The 14,184-nt window shown below is 38.1% G+C and overlaps 1 protein-coding gene across 1 annotated transcript in view; it reads left to right on the top strand.

Moving 5' to 3' along the window:
- LOC150080578 (uncharacterized) overlaps positions 1 to 14,184 on the top strand; it is a 192,123-nt gene that overhangs the window by 77,724 nt on the left and 100,215 nt on the right. Inside the window, exon 9 of the mRNA XM_090380744.1 lies at positions 13,420 to 13,484. Coding sequence (XP_090236870.1) covers positions 13,420 to 13,484 — 65 coding nt within the window. The remainder of the gene's footprint in view (positions 1 to 13,419; positions 13,485 to 14,184) is intronic.

The following is a 14,184-nucleotide window of genomic DNA, read 5'->3' as shown; positions in this document are numbered from 1 at the left end:
GATGTTACCAACAGCAAATTCTAGATGGGTAGAATTCAAGGAAGTAATTTTGGAGGCTACTAGGCTTTTTGTTCCTACTAAGAAATACTGCTCTAGGTTTATGCCCAAATGGATGTGTCAGATGAACTAATGAGACTCGTGACAGAAAAGAAAAATGCATGGGATACACATAAATTGTCAGGTGACACAGAAGCCTGTTATAGATACAAGCTAGTCTGTAATCAAGTCACAAAGGAGGTTAGGCAGGCAAAGGATGCAAAGAAAAACAGCAAAGACTTCTTTACTTATATAAACTCTAAAAGGAAGGGGATGAATCAGATTGGTCCACTTGATATCATTGGTTTGACTGGAGATGATCATTCTCAGATGACAGCTGAACTAAATGAGTATTCTGCATCTACATTCACACATGAGGAGCTATTCAAGGAGGAGAGGGTCAGATGTTTATCAAACTCTAACAGGGAGTTAAATGGTATTGTAATAACTGAGAGCAAAGTGGAGGAGAAGTTGTTGACGTTAAACATAAGAAAGGCACTTTGGGTAGATGGATCTATTCAGTTATATTAAAAGAGATGGCAAAGGAAGTAAGCAAACCCTTAGCCATAATTATGAGAGCATCCTTGGACTCAGGGGAAATCCCCACAGACTGGAGATGTGCAAATGTATCTTCAGTTCACAAAGGGGATCAAAGAGTGACACGAATAATTACAGACCAGTTAGTTTGACTTCTGTTCCAGGGAAAATAATGGAGTCACTGGTTAAAGAAGCATTGCAGGATCATCTAGACAAGACAGCAGTAATGATTCAGACACAGCATGGGTTTGTCAATGGGAAGTCTCGTCTGACCAATTTGATTGGATAATATGAAGTCATCACTAAGGAACTGAATGCAAAAAATAATTTTGATATCATATTCTTGGATTTCAGGAAAGTTTTTGATACTGTTGCACCTGGAAGACTACTGTAGAAATTGGGGCATTAAGGGCAAGTTGCTACAATGGATAAAATGATGGTTGAGTGGGATAAGACAGAGTGGTAATCAATGGGTACTGCTCTACGTGCAGTAATGTTATCATTGGTGTCCCTCAGGGTTCTGTGTTGGGCCCATTGTTGCTTTGTATATTTATCAATGATGTTGATGAAGGTATATCAAGCTTAATGTCAAAATTTGCAGATGATACAAAGGTTGGCAAGGTTGTTAATAACAGTAATGACAGCATGCTGCTGCAACAGGATCTAGAAAAGTTGTGTAGATGGCCTGAGAAGTGGCAACTGAAGTTTAACATCGACAAATGCAAAATACTGCATATGGGTAGCAGTAACCCAGAGAAATGTACCAACTATGTGGTGTTACACTCAAGGTAGTGTAGAATGAAAGAGATGTGGGGGTAAATGTGCAGTCAGATATGAAGTTTTCTGAGTAGTGCAGACAGGCTGCCAGAGTAGATCATGGGGTCTTGTCAATGATATACAGGAATTTTGCAAGCAGGGATAAGGAGGTGATTATCCTCTTCTATAAGGCAATGGTCAGGCCGCACCTTGAGTTCTGCATGCAGGTCTGGAAGCTCATTTTAGGAAGGATGTAGAGTTGCTAGAATGAGTACAGAGAATGCCAACAAGACTGGTAAAAGGAACAAAGGGTGCTCTTATGAAGAAAGGCTTAAGTTCTGCAAATTGCAGCTTCTGGAGACTAGGCTCTGTGAGGCGATCTGATTGAGGTGTATAAGGCCTTGAATGGATTGAGCAGGCTCATATGCTGATGGAATCTTCCTCATGCCCAGACCACAAACCTGAGGGGGCATAGATTCAAACTGAGGAAAGACAGTTGTAGAATAGATGTGCAGAAGTTTGTCTTTATCCAGCGAGTAGCTGATTGCTGGAACAAACTTTCCATCTGTTGTTGTTGTTGTTGTGGAAGTTGATAGTGTAAATAAATTCAAGGTAAAACTAGACAAACATTTGGAATGAATGGATCAGTGAAATGGGATGGATTTTTTTTTTTTTTTTTGGCTGATTCTGTATAAGCTTGCTTTTTTGCATCATGTGCCCCTACTAATGCTAATGCTGTCTGGATACACTGTCACCATAGGGTGTACTTGGTTGGCAATGATAGAAAGGTAGACGTTCCCATTAAACCACTGATTGATGGCAATCAGAGGACCCAGTACATAAGGACCCACAAAAGCAGCCCCCAAACCATAACACATCTGCCTACAGCCTGTTGAAAAACAACAGTGCATCCATGTGTCATGGTCTCATGTTGCATTTCTTGAAATGCAGATACATCCATCAATGTGATAGCTTTGGAAACAGGATTCATCAGACCAGGAAACAGATTTCCACATCAGTAGTCCAGTGTTGATGCTAACATGGCCATACCCCTGGCACAGTTGCTTGTGTCTCTCAGTCAGCATGGGTACCCATGACCACCTGTCAATTGTCATGTTTGTTGCATATTCTTTGTGGGTATTGGTGTTGCTATTCCTGCATTGTAGTGGTTGGTTAGCTGGGCCACTGTGCTGCATCATTGCTGTGTTACAAGACAAGACACACAACACTTACAATGTTTATTGACCACATATGACTGTTCCATGTGTGACCTTTGGTTGGCTGTTTGAATGTTATTGAGCTAGTCAGGGTAGACTTGTGAGACCAGAAAACAGGAGCACTTAACCATATTGGCTGCTGTTGAGACACTGGCACCTGCACATCTTGCCCCCACAATCATTCCACATTCAAAGTTGGAAAGATCTCAATGCTGACCCATTCAGTGTATATTTATATATGCATCTTATTACACTGACATGCCCTTGTATACATTCAAACACTGATCACCGTGTGTGTGTGAACTACAATCTTATATCAGTTGTTCCCGACTTTTACCAGTGTCACAAACCAGTCCATTCATACACAAGGGGTTGTTGCTAATGCAAAGCCAGCTCAGTGTATATTTATATATGTATGTGTATACTTATTCCTAATACTGTCACAGATTCTCAATGAGATTCATGTCCAGTAGCTATGTGGGGCATAGTCAGATGTTGCATATTACTAGAGTGCACTGCATACAATATGAATCTGTCCACAAAATTGTTTAGATACATCCTTCAGGTAAGGATATATCTCTTTATAGATATTAGCTGTATATTGAGGATGTATCTGATTATTTCCTCCCATCATTACTCCAAAATAATTGGAAGACCATGTTATGCACTGAAAACAATACCCATGCAAGAACACCTCCTGTAGTATACTATCAAGAGAGGGGAATGCATTTGGGATTCATTGCCTTGTGTGGCTTTCTCTACACTGTTTTGTAAGTTGTGTATTTTCCAGTACTATGTTGTGTGAACTGTGATTCACCTGACCATATTATGTGTTACCACTGCATCATCTAATCACATTACATGTTTTTGGTGATTATCTGACAACATTTTAATGTGTTCATTGAAAGGCATGGTTCCCATAGGATGGAAATAGATTGCAAAAGAAAACACTTCACTGCATTCGTTTTAAACTCTTTAAAATGTCTATGGATAAAAGGACGGTTCAGTTTTAAACTGTTTAAAACCAATACAGTGGTGTTATCTGAGGTTAAACTGGAATAACAATTAACACTCTAACTTTTAAATTTATAGATAGCATGTTCTGACCCCTCTTTATGGGTCTTCTTCAGTAGATTTAGAATTAAGTGTTATCCCCCTTATGACATTAAGGGCAAGTCGCTGCTATGGATAAAAGGACGGTTGAGTGGGAGAAGACAGAGAGTGGTAATCAATGAACACTGCTCTTTGTGGACTAATGTTATTAGTGGAGTCCTCCAGGGTTCGGTGTTGTGCCCATTGTTCTTTTCTATATTTATCAAAATTATTGATGAAGGTATATCAGGCTTAATGTTCAAGTTTGCAGACAATATGAAGGTTGGCAGGGTTGTTAATGACTGTAATAACAGTGTGCTATTGCAACAGGATCTAGAAAAGTTGGGCAGATGGGCTGAGAAGCAACAACTAAAGTTTAACATTGACAAATGTTAAACTTCATTTGCATATTGATAGCAGTAATCCTCAAAGTAATGTACCAACTGTGCAGTACTACACTCGGGGCAGTGGAGAATGAATATGATCTGGGAGTAATTGAGCAGTCAGATATGAAGTTTTCTGAGCAGTGTAGACAGGCTGCCAGAGCAGCTCATGGAGTCTTGTCAATGATATACAGGAATTTTGCTAGCAGAGATAAGGAGGCGATGTGGCCTGACCATTGTCTTTATATGACAGTGGTCAGGCCAGACCTTGTGTACTGCATACAGGTCTGGAAGCCTCATTTTAGGAAGGATGTAGAGCTGCTGGAATGAGTACAGAGAAGGGCAACAAGATTGGTAAGGGAAAAAAAAAGGTTTCTCTTACCAGGAAAGGCTATTCTGCAAATTGCAGCATCTGGAGACTAGGCACCTGCAAGGTGATCTGATTGAGGAGTATAAGTCTTGGAATGGTTTGAGCAAGCTCAATTGATGGGATTCTTCCTCTTGCTCAGATTATGCACTTGAGGCGGCATAAATTCAAATTGTGGAAAGACAATTGTAGAATAGATGTGCAAAAATTTGCTTTAACCAGCAGGTAGTTGATTGCTGCAAAAAACTTCCATCTGTCATTGTGGAAGTTGATAGCTTAAATAAATTCAAGGAAGAACTGGACAAACTTTTGGAGCAAATGGATGGATGAAATGAGAAGGGTTTTTTTTTTTTTTTTTGCCAATGCTGCTAAGCTTGCTTTCTTGCATCATATGCCTCTACTAATGCTAATGGAAATAGATTGCAAAAGGTTTGTTTGTTATTTGGTTTTTAGGAGCATTAGCAACTAAGGCCATATTGCTCCGGGATATGCGGTGGTCATTCCCTGACCTTTCCGCATCCTCCGTATTTGGTGGTGACGGGCTCGAACCCCGGTCTAATCAAGAAGCGTGTGCTACGCACTGCTGCTCCTTCCCACCTGGCTACGGAGGCGCCACTCTTGCAAAAGGAAACACTTCACTGCAGTGGTTTTAAACTGTTTAAAACCAATGCAGTGAAGTGTTATCCCAGTTTAAACTGGGATAAAAATTAACACTTAAATTTTAAATTTAGAGATAGCACATGTTCTGACTCCTCTGTATGGGTCTTCTTCAGTAGATTTAGAATTAAAAGGTGAAAAAGAAACTTTACTTACATCTCATATCATAAATATTAAATGTTAGACTATATTCAAGTCTCACTTTATTCCCAGCCTTAACTATATTCATTTCTCAGCTTGTGCTCATCTTTTTTTTTTTTTTTTTTTTTTATGAAAAACCCCAAACACGAAAGGTATCAAAACCTATAGTACTTAGTACCGTGCATGGGTTGAAGGAGAAGTATGGGGGGAGGGGGATGCCGGAAACTTTGCTCTAGAGACTAAACATGGGTTTCACCACTTCAAGCCTCCAATAAGCAAAGTGGTGGTATTTCACTGGTTGACGAAAGTCATCTACCACCTTTTGTCTGTGGCATGATGAAGATGATAAAGGGTTAAGGTGTTTGTAAGTTATGTGTTAGCATCCTATTGGGTGGCTGCCAGTCTTCAGTGAACCGACATGATTGTTGGATGTTCTAATTGTTGGCTATCTTCATGTGGGACTTGGCTTCCTCTGTGTTGGACTGCTAACCATTGTTGTAGCCCTGGGGGATCTGTCCACCTTCCTTTCTGTAATAAGGTATGGCTGGTTGTTATAGAGATCAATAATCATTCTTGTATTATATGATATAGTTGATGTTACTTCTTGTGAATAGAATGGGGATTTTGATCTTACCTCTGTTTCTTTTTCTTCTTTTTTGATGTGTTGATGGTTGGGATTGTTGGTGTTTTTAGATTTAACCTGTTGTTCTCTATAAAAGAGTGAAATGCCGTATCATTGCCGTTCAGTTACCCAGTCTGATGTCTCTGTCTGGTGTGCATTCAGGTACTCAGTCTCGTGTTCTGCTAATTACGATTTTGATTTCCAGTAGGATTGGCCTATATGCATCTTATTACACTGACATGTTAACTGTTAGACTGAGCTGCTAGTTTCATGTGGGCGGGGGTGAAGGGGAGCACTTCTCAGGATGTTCCTTAGTTTTTTGCTGCCTTGAAAGCATACCATCATGTGGTGCTTCCTAGGCTATTCTTGCTGGTTTTTTTTTTTTTTTTTCAAATCCTGGGTAACATGGGAGCACCATGTGGGATACTGGTTCTTCATGTATGGCTTGTCAGGGGTGAAGATATGACTTTTTTAAATTTTCTGAAGAAAATTTAAAAAATAATCATTTTTGATTAGGATTTTTAATGTTTTTGATATCTTTCTTTGAAAGAGGCAGGAACTACATGTGTGAAAAGATCTTAATGTGAAACTCTTTATTATATCTGCCTTTACTTCAGTGAGATGGTTTGAGTTGTAGTTAAGGAGTTTGCCTGTATCTGTAGGTTTTTAATGGACTGACATTACTAGCTTTCCAATTTCTATCTTAGTGCAGTGCCGGATGAAGGTATTTCCCGTGCCCCGAGCAAAATGATTTTTCGGCACCCTTTACTAAGGATATATATATATATTTACCTCATTGTTCTTCTGTTTTTGGCACCTCTTAAAGAATAGTGCACCAGGCAAGGGCCCTGCTAGCCCATACCTTAATCCGGCACTGTCTTAGTGGATATGTCTAAGGCTGGTAGGTGTTGATGATACCCATTTCTAAGGTAAATTGTATATTGCTCTGTTGTTTGTATATTGTATTTTGTATATTGCCCTGTTGTTTTCGATAGAAATCAGTTTTTTTTTATCAGTTCCTGTCATATTTGCACATACGAGCACCATCAAGCAAGCCTTTGATTTTTTTTCCACCAGCACATTTTGCCCCTTTGAATTTAAATGTATTGCCAGGTGTCAAATTATAAAATAGTTCTGTTTCGTCGGCATTGTAGTTGCCTCTGTCATTGAAATCTCTCCTGATTTCTGCCCAAATGCAGTCAATTCATTTATTTGCTATTATTGGATCTGCAGATCGAGGTTCTGCACTAATTTTTGCATAAGTAATGTTATGTTGGTTTTTAAATCGATCCAGCCAACTGTTGTTACACAAAAAATTGTCACGTCCAAATTGTTTAGCAAATTTTTCTGCTTGAGCCTTCAACAACAGACCATCTATTGAAAATCCAGCACTTTTTTGTGTGGTGAACCATTGAAGCAATGCTTTATCAATGCTTGTAACCTCGCACTTTCTAAATTTTTTTTTTTTTTTTTTTTTCAGTTATGCTCTTTTCCAGTGCCGATATTTAAACATCTTTATTCTTCCACAATGTCAATACACTTGAAGAGGACAAAGAAAACTTTTCACACACTGCAATTTTTGCACCACGTTCTAACTCACAAATAATTTCGACCTTTTTGTAAATTGAGAGAGACTTTCTTTTGTTAGTAGATATGTTTCCGAAGGAAAGGTTCATTTCTAACTGATTTTATTTTAAAATGATAAAGTGATCTGCATACAAAGTTCATAGAAGCCCTGAAATGCATAAAACATCCGTAGAAGTCCTGAAATGCATATAACGTTCTTAGAAGTCCAGAAATGCATATAACGTTCTTAAAGTCCCGAAATGCATACAACATTCTTAGAAGTCCCGTTTCCAATATTCTTAGAAGTCCTGAAATAAATTTATGGTTCAGTGACTACAAGACAATCTGTGAATAGGGTAATGCGACAAGCGGAATGCCATTGCACTATTGCATAGCCCCCGTCCCCAGAAGGACAAGGTCATAAACCAGCCACTAATCCGATGCAGGTGGTCATAAAACTAAGTAGCCCTTTTCATTTTTGCCTATTCCAAGAATTGGGTTTTTTTGACTACCCTTGTTCAGTATATCCATGTATTACGCTCGTTATAACAGTGAGCGATTGTATGGGAATACGCATAAATTAAAATCATTATGGCTTTTTTCTCATTACAGCCATGATATCATTATTTCCGTGCTCATTATAACCAAGTTTGACTGTATTTTTAAACTTAATGTTTCATCTGCACCTCCTAGTTTACCTAATCCTAAATTGGGAATGGATATAAATTTAATGTCGTGTTGGAGAAACACATTATTAAATGGCATGTATTGATAACTCTTCTTTGACCTTGTTTGTCAAGAGAGTCAAGTTTAGTGAGACCCTGAAAACTCTTTAGGGCCTTCTGTTGGTTGGCTCTAGCCTAGTGATTACCATAAACAAAGTTTTAAGAAATTTTAAATTCTTTCTTCTGTGTGTATGTGCTTGCATGTACTATACACACAGTACAGGGATCACACAAGAAAATACAAAACAAAAAAAGTATAATACGCATGTGTGGCCACCCAGTTGCTAGTAAAGTCAAAATAACCCTACATAATGGGGTAGGAGACAATAGGTGGTTTGAAATTTAATTAAGTTAATTGAAAAATGTACTTTTACCATGTATAAGGTTGTATAAGTTGTTTGTTGAAATTTATTCACTTCAATACATACTTAATACAAGATATTTTGGGATTCAACTGAAACCAATCTTCAGGCCAAATGAAGTGCTTGTAAAGGGACTAAGGTGTGCAGAGTTCCTGTACCTTAGTCCCTTCAAAATGTCATGTACCACTGAATAGAATCATCAGGATGTAAAAGAGGTGGAAACATGGTGGATAGAAGTTGTAGCCAATGGCTCTAATATGGACTCAGAAAGTCCAACTTATATTTGAAAATCAGAGAAAAGTTTTGCTCATAGACATTTCAAAATTTAACTTGGATTCTTTGATAATTTTGTACAATTATTGTAAATTTTAGTGCAAGAAGACAAGAAAGAAAGGATTTTGAGGTAAACAGTTTTTATTTTTTGAAAACTTCTTTGTAATTATTCCAAGGCTTTAGTATAGATAGAATAGCAAATTTAGCAAGATATAGATAAAGGATGAGAGTTTAAAGTTGAATAATTTGATCAGCTATACGTTTGAATAATGTAGCTTCTACCGTTTGAAACTTGCTTTGTCATTGTTGTAGATCGATATGGAATAGCATAACATATATCTCGAACTTGATAGCACAGTTAATATAACATAAAGCTAGTATATAACATAATATAAAGTTAGTATAACATAAAACTAGATAGTGTAATACATAGCACTTTATTAGGAATCTGTTAGCTTAGTATAGTATTGGAAATTAATCAAATAAATTTATAAATCTTATTAATTTTTATTGTTAATTAAATTGTATTTAAACAGAAATCATGCTCCAGACTAGAGCAGCAAAGCAACGAAAGTGCTGTGGTTCGGGGGAGAACCAAAGGGGTTGATTCTCCAACGCATCACAGTCTAAAAAAAGTGCAAAATATGACATGTTTGCAGACCTTTCTTGAACAGGTCATGATCTAGCCATGGAGGATATTTTTGTGTGTGCTAGGTGCAGAAATTGTGAAAAATTCAGCACCAACTGAGCATTCTGATGGGCATCTGAGAGTTTGAAGAGTCGGGTAGATGCCCTCGAAGGAATTAAAATGGGGGCCCATCAAGCTCTCAGCTGCCCAACTCAATGCCAGAGCTCACTCTTGTGCACCAGCCAACACAGCAGCAGTCTTCAGGGCAGAATGCACTGGTCCCACAGGTAGAATTTTTTCCAGTGTGGTCTGTGCTTGTTAACAGGAGAAATTGCTTCTACAGGGATGGGATACACTTAAATAGAAAGAGGGAAAGAATATTTGCTGATCCTATGGAGGTAATGTTAGGTGGGTCAAAAAACTGCTGGCTTGGGGGAATTCACAGATAATAGATTAACAGTAGCGCAGGCAGAGGTGAAAGTGATTCTTGCACTACATCTATTGGAAGGAGCAGCAGCCCAGAAAGCAAGTTGCTGGAGATTTCAGGAACTGCTGAGAGTCATAAAACAAGTAAATATATGGGCTGTGTTAGAGTAACTAAGAGTAAGAACAGGTGCATATATACTTGCATGTACACCAATGCTAGGAGTATAGTAAATAAATTTGATGAATTTGAAGTGCTGGTCAAGATATCAATGGTGGATATTGTTGAGATATCAGAGATGTGGTGTCACACAGGTATAAGGAATGCAGATATGGAATTTGGGGAGTACAATGTGTACAGAAAGGATAAACAGGATAGGAAGGGAGGAGGCGTTATGCTATTAGTTAAAAAACACATAAAATCTAAGGAAGTGCATCCAGTTGACATAGATGGACATGTGCAATGTTGAGTCAGTTTGGTGTGACATAAGCATTGGGAAAGCAAAAATGAGAGTAGGAGTGAGTTAAGGCCTAATGACTGATGAGTACAATGAACAACTGTACAGAGAAATAGAGGGGGCCAGTAAATCAGAGTGTCTTATAATGGGGGATTATAACTTCCCAGATATTAACTGGAACTTGTGGGTTGGTCACTTGCACACTAGCAAGGCTTTTGTGGATTTATTGGATGACTGTTTTCTACAGCAGCATGTTTAAGAGGTAACAAGAGGGAGTAACACTTTTGATATGATTATCAGTAGTGATTATTCATGCATTAAGAATTTACAGATAAAGGAACCACTAGATGGCAGTGATCACAGTGTACTGATGTGGGATATAACTACTATCAGGGGTAAAAGGAAAGGTTTTTGCTTTTGTAAAGGTGACTACAGTGGTCTCAGAGATTTTTTAAGTTCTATACAGTGACACCAACTGATGATGTTACGAACAGAAAATTCTAAATGGGAAGCATTCAAGGAAGTAATTTTTGAAGCCACTAGGCTTTTTGCTCCAACTAAGAAATAGGTTCTATGTTTAGGCCCAAATGGATGTCAGATGAACTAATGAGACTCATGGCAGAGAATAAAAATGCATGGGATGCATATAAATTATCAGGTGACATTAGACGCCTATGGTATATATAAGCTAGTCTGTAATCAAGTCAAGTTAGGCGCCTCCGTAGCCAGGTGGGAAGGAGCAGCAGTGCGTAGCACATGCTTCTTGATTAGACCGGGGTTCGAGCCCGTCACCACCAAATATGAAGGATGCGGAAAGGTCATGGAATGACCACTGCATATCCTGGAGCAATATGGCCATAGTTGCTAATGCTCCAAAAAACCAAACAACAACAACAGTGTAATCAAGTCACAAAGGCGGTTAGGCAAGCGAAGGCAGATTATGAAAAATCTTTGGCAGTGGATGCAAAGAAAAACAGCACAGACTTCTTTACTTATATAAACTCTAAAAGGAAGGGGATGAATCAGATTGGTCCACTTGATATCAATGATATCAAGTGGACCAATCTCATTCTCAGATAGCTCCCGAACTAAATGGGTATTTTGCATCTACATTCACACACAAGGAGTTATTCAAAGAGGAGAGGACCAGATGTTTGTTAAACTCTAACAGGAAGTTAAATGATTTTGTAATAACTGAGAGCAAAGTGGAGAAGAAATTGTTGAAGTTAAACATAAGAAAGGCACCTGTGGTGGATGAGATCTATCCAGTTATATTAAAAGTGGCAAAGTAAGTAAGCAAACCCATTATAAGACTCTCTGATGTACTGGCCCACTCTATTTCCCTGTACAGTTTCTTATTATACTCATCAGAGTCATTAGGCCTTTAGCACACTCCTACTCTCAATTTTGATCTCTCAGTGCTTATGTCACACCAAACTGACTCGACACTGCACTGTCCAGCGATGTCGACTGGCTTCACTTTCTTGGATTTTATGTTTCTTAACTAATAGCATAACCCCTCCTCCCTTCCTATCCTGTCTATCCTTTCTGTACACATTGTACTCCCCAAATTCCAGTTCTGCATTCCATATATCTGTGTGACACCACGTCTCTGATATCCCAACAATATCCGCCTTTGATGCTTTGAGCAATACCTCAAATTCATCAAATTTATTTACCAAACTCCTAGCATTGGTGTACACGCAAGTATTCATGCACCTGTTTCTATTCTTAGCTACCCTAACACAACCCATGTGTTTACTTGTACCGCAATGACTCCCAGCAGTCTCTAAAATATTCTGCATCTTTTTTTTTAGGCTTGTTGTTGTTATTGTTATTTTGGTTTTTAGGAGCATTAGCAACTAAGGCCATATTGCTCCGGTGCAGTGGTCATTCCCTGACCTTTCCGCATCCTCCGTATTTGGTGGTGACGGGCTCGAACCCCGGTCTAATCAAGAAGCGTGTGCTACGCACTGCTGCTCCTTCCCACCTGGCTACTCAGGCGCCTTCAGGCTTCTGCTCATTCCAATAGAAGCAGTGCAAGAATCACTTTCACCTCTGCCAGTGGCTACTGTTAATCTATTAGTCCTTGTATCCCCCTAAGCTAGCAGTTTTCCGATCCACCTAACATTGCCTCGATAGCATCGGCAAATATTCTTGCACCCTTTCTATTTAAGTGTATCCCATCCCTGTAGAAGCAGTCTCTCCTGTTAACAAGTACAGACTAGGTTGAAAAAAATTCTACCCCTTGAGCCTTGCACAATCTTTCCAGGGGCGAATTGATCGACAAGGCTCTCATCATATACTCCCTCCTATTGTGTCTGGGCAGAATTGCAGACACTTTTAAATTCAACCCTAATTCACGGCTTTTTTTCATCAGTGACCTGTACTTGTTAAGTAATTCTGCCGGTTTCCTACACTTAATATCATTAGTGCCAACGTGTACAACTATGTCACCTTTTGTGCCCTTAAAAGATTATATCCGCTCTACAACGTCATCAACCTTTGCCCCTGGGAGACATACCCTGGTCCTGTTCCACCTATCCTTTTTACATACCATGTTTCCTGTTTCCCTGACAATAGAGTCACCAACAACTACTAGTTTGAAATGAATATTGGCTGACTTCATATGTGAAAATTTAAGTTCACATGCCAATATTGTATATATTGGCAATATCGTATAGAATATAAAGTAGGTCAGAATAGAAGTAGAATAAGCCACCATGTTCAGGTTTGACTGTGGCTTGAGTTTCTTTATATCTTTATTCTCCAACTCCATCTTGGATCATATCGAAATTGTATTAAGATTATGTTTGCATGGGGGGATTGTATTATTACACATGTGGTTTAATAGTGTTTTGTTTCTTTAAGTAATTCTGTTATTGGTTGTATTTGTATTAGCAAAAATATTAATTAAATGTGTTAGTATTGACCACATAGTGCAAGAAAACTGCAGGCTTTTTCTGTACTTAGCCAAAAAATAAAATAAAATAATAAAAAACAAAAATAAAAAAAAATATAAAAATAAATAGTAAAAAATGAATAGTAATAATAATAATAATAAAAAATATATAAAAATAAATAGTAAAAATCAATAATAAAAGTAAAAGGATTTATAAAAATGACTTGATTATATCAAAGAGATATAAGTTTACTTTCATTTCTTTTATGTTTAGATTCTGGTTGCTGTAAAAAGGTGCTGGGCATCACAATTTTCCTTTGTTGCAGTTGAATATAAAAGGTTGGTGTTTTAATTTTTTTTATTCATATAACACATTGATGGAATGATTTACAAAAGGTGTACAACATGCATGGGGGATTGTCATTAGTCAATGGTACAATACTCCTCTTAACTGCATTTTATCTTTTCTTCCATGACATTGATAGAGGTTATCTTTAAAAATATTGTTTTATACTGTATCCGATTGCTTATTTTGATAACTCAGTTCATACGCTATATATGGATTAGCACAGCTCAACTATTTCTGTACATCCACAAACAATATATGGATTAAGACATCTTAACTATTTCATTAAAGATTAGCAATGTGAGGCATGTATTATCAGGCAACAATGACCAGTTGTTTTGCATATTCATTTAAGTTAGAGATAGAGAATTGTTTTAGCTTAAATCCCACTGAAAACTACACTATATGGCCAAAAATATTTGGACACATGCAGTAATAGCAAAAGTAGCTTTTTATTCAAAATTGTATGACAGCCTCAGCTCTCCTGGGCATATTTTCTGCCAACCTCTGGTGGTTGTCATCCAGAATATGCTTCTATTCCACCCTCTAAAGCAGCTGCGAGAACTGATTTGGAAGAAGGCTGTTTTTAGCCACAGCCTAATCTGGTAATCCAGTTCAACCTACAAGTATTTGGTGGAGTTGAGACCTGTGTGCTGAACTATTTATTTGAACCACGTATGACCCTCGCTGTAT

The sequence above is a fragment of the Mastigoproctus giganteus genome, chromosome 9, assembly GCF_048544385.1.
Source record: "Mastigoproctus giganteus isolate SK-2022 chromosome 9, ASM4854438v1, whole genome shotgun sequence".
NCBI classification, from domain to species: domain Eukaryota; kingdom Metazoa; phylum Arthropoda; class Arachnida; order Uropygi; family Thelyphonidae; genus Mastigoproctus; species Mastigoproctus giganteus.
This window is presented reverse-complemented; position numbering and strand designations above follow the sequence as displayed.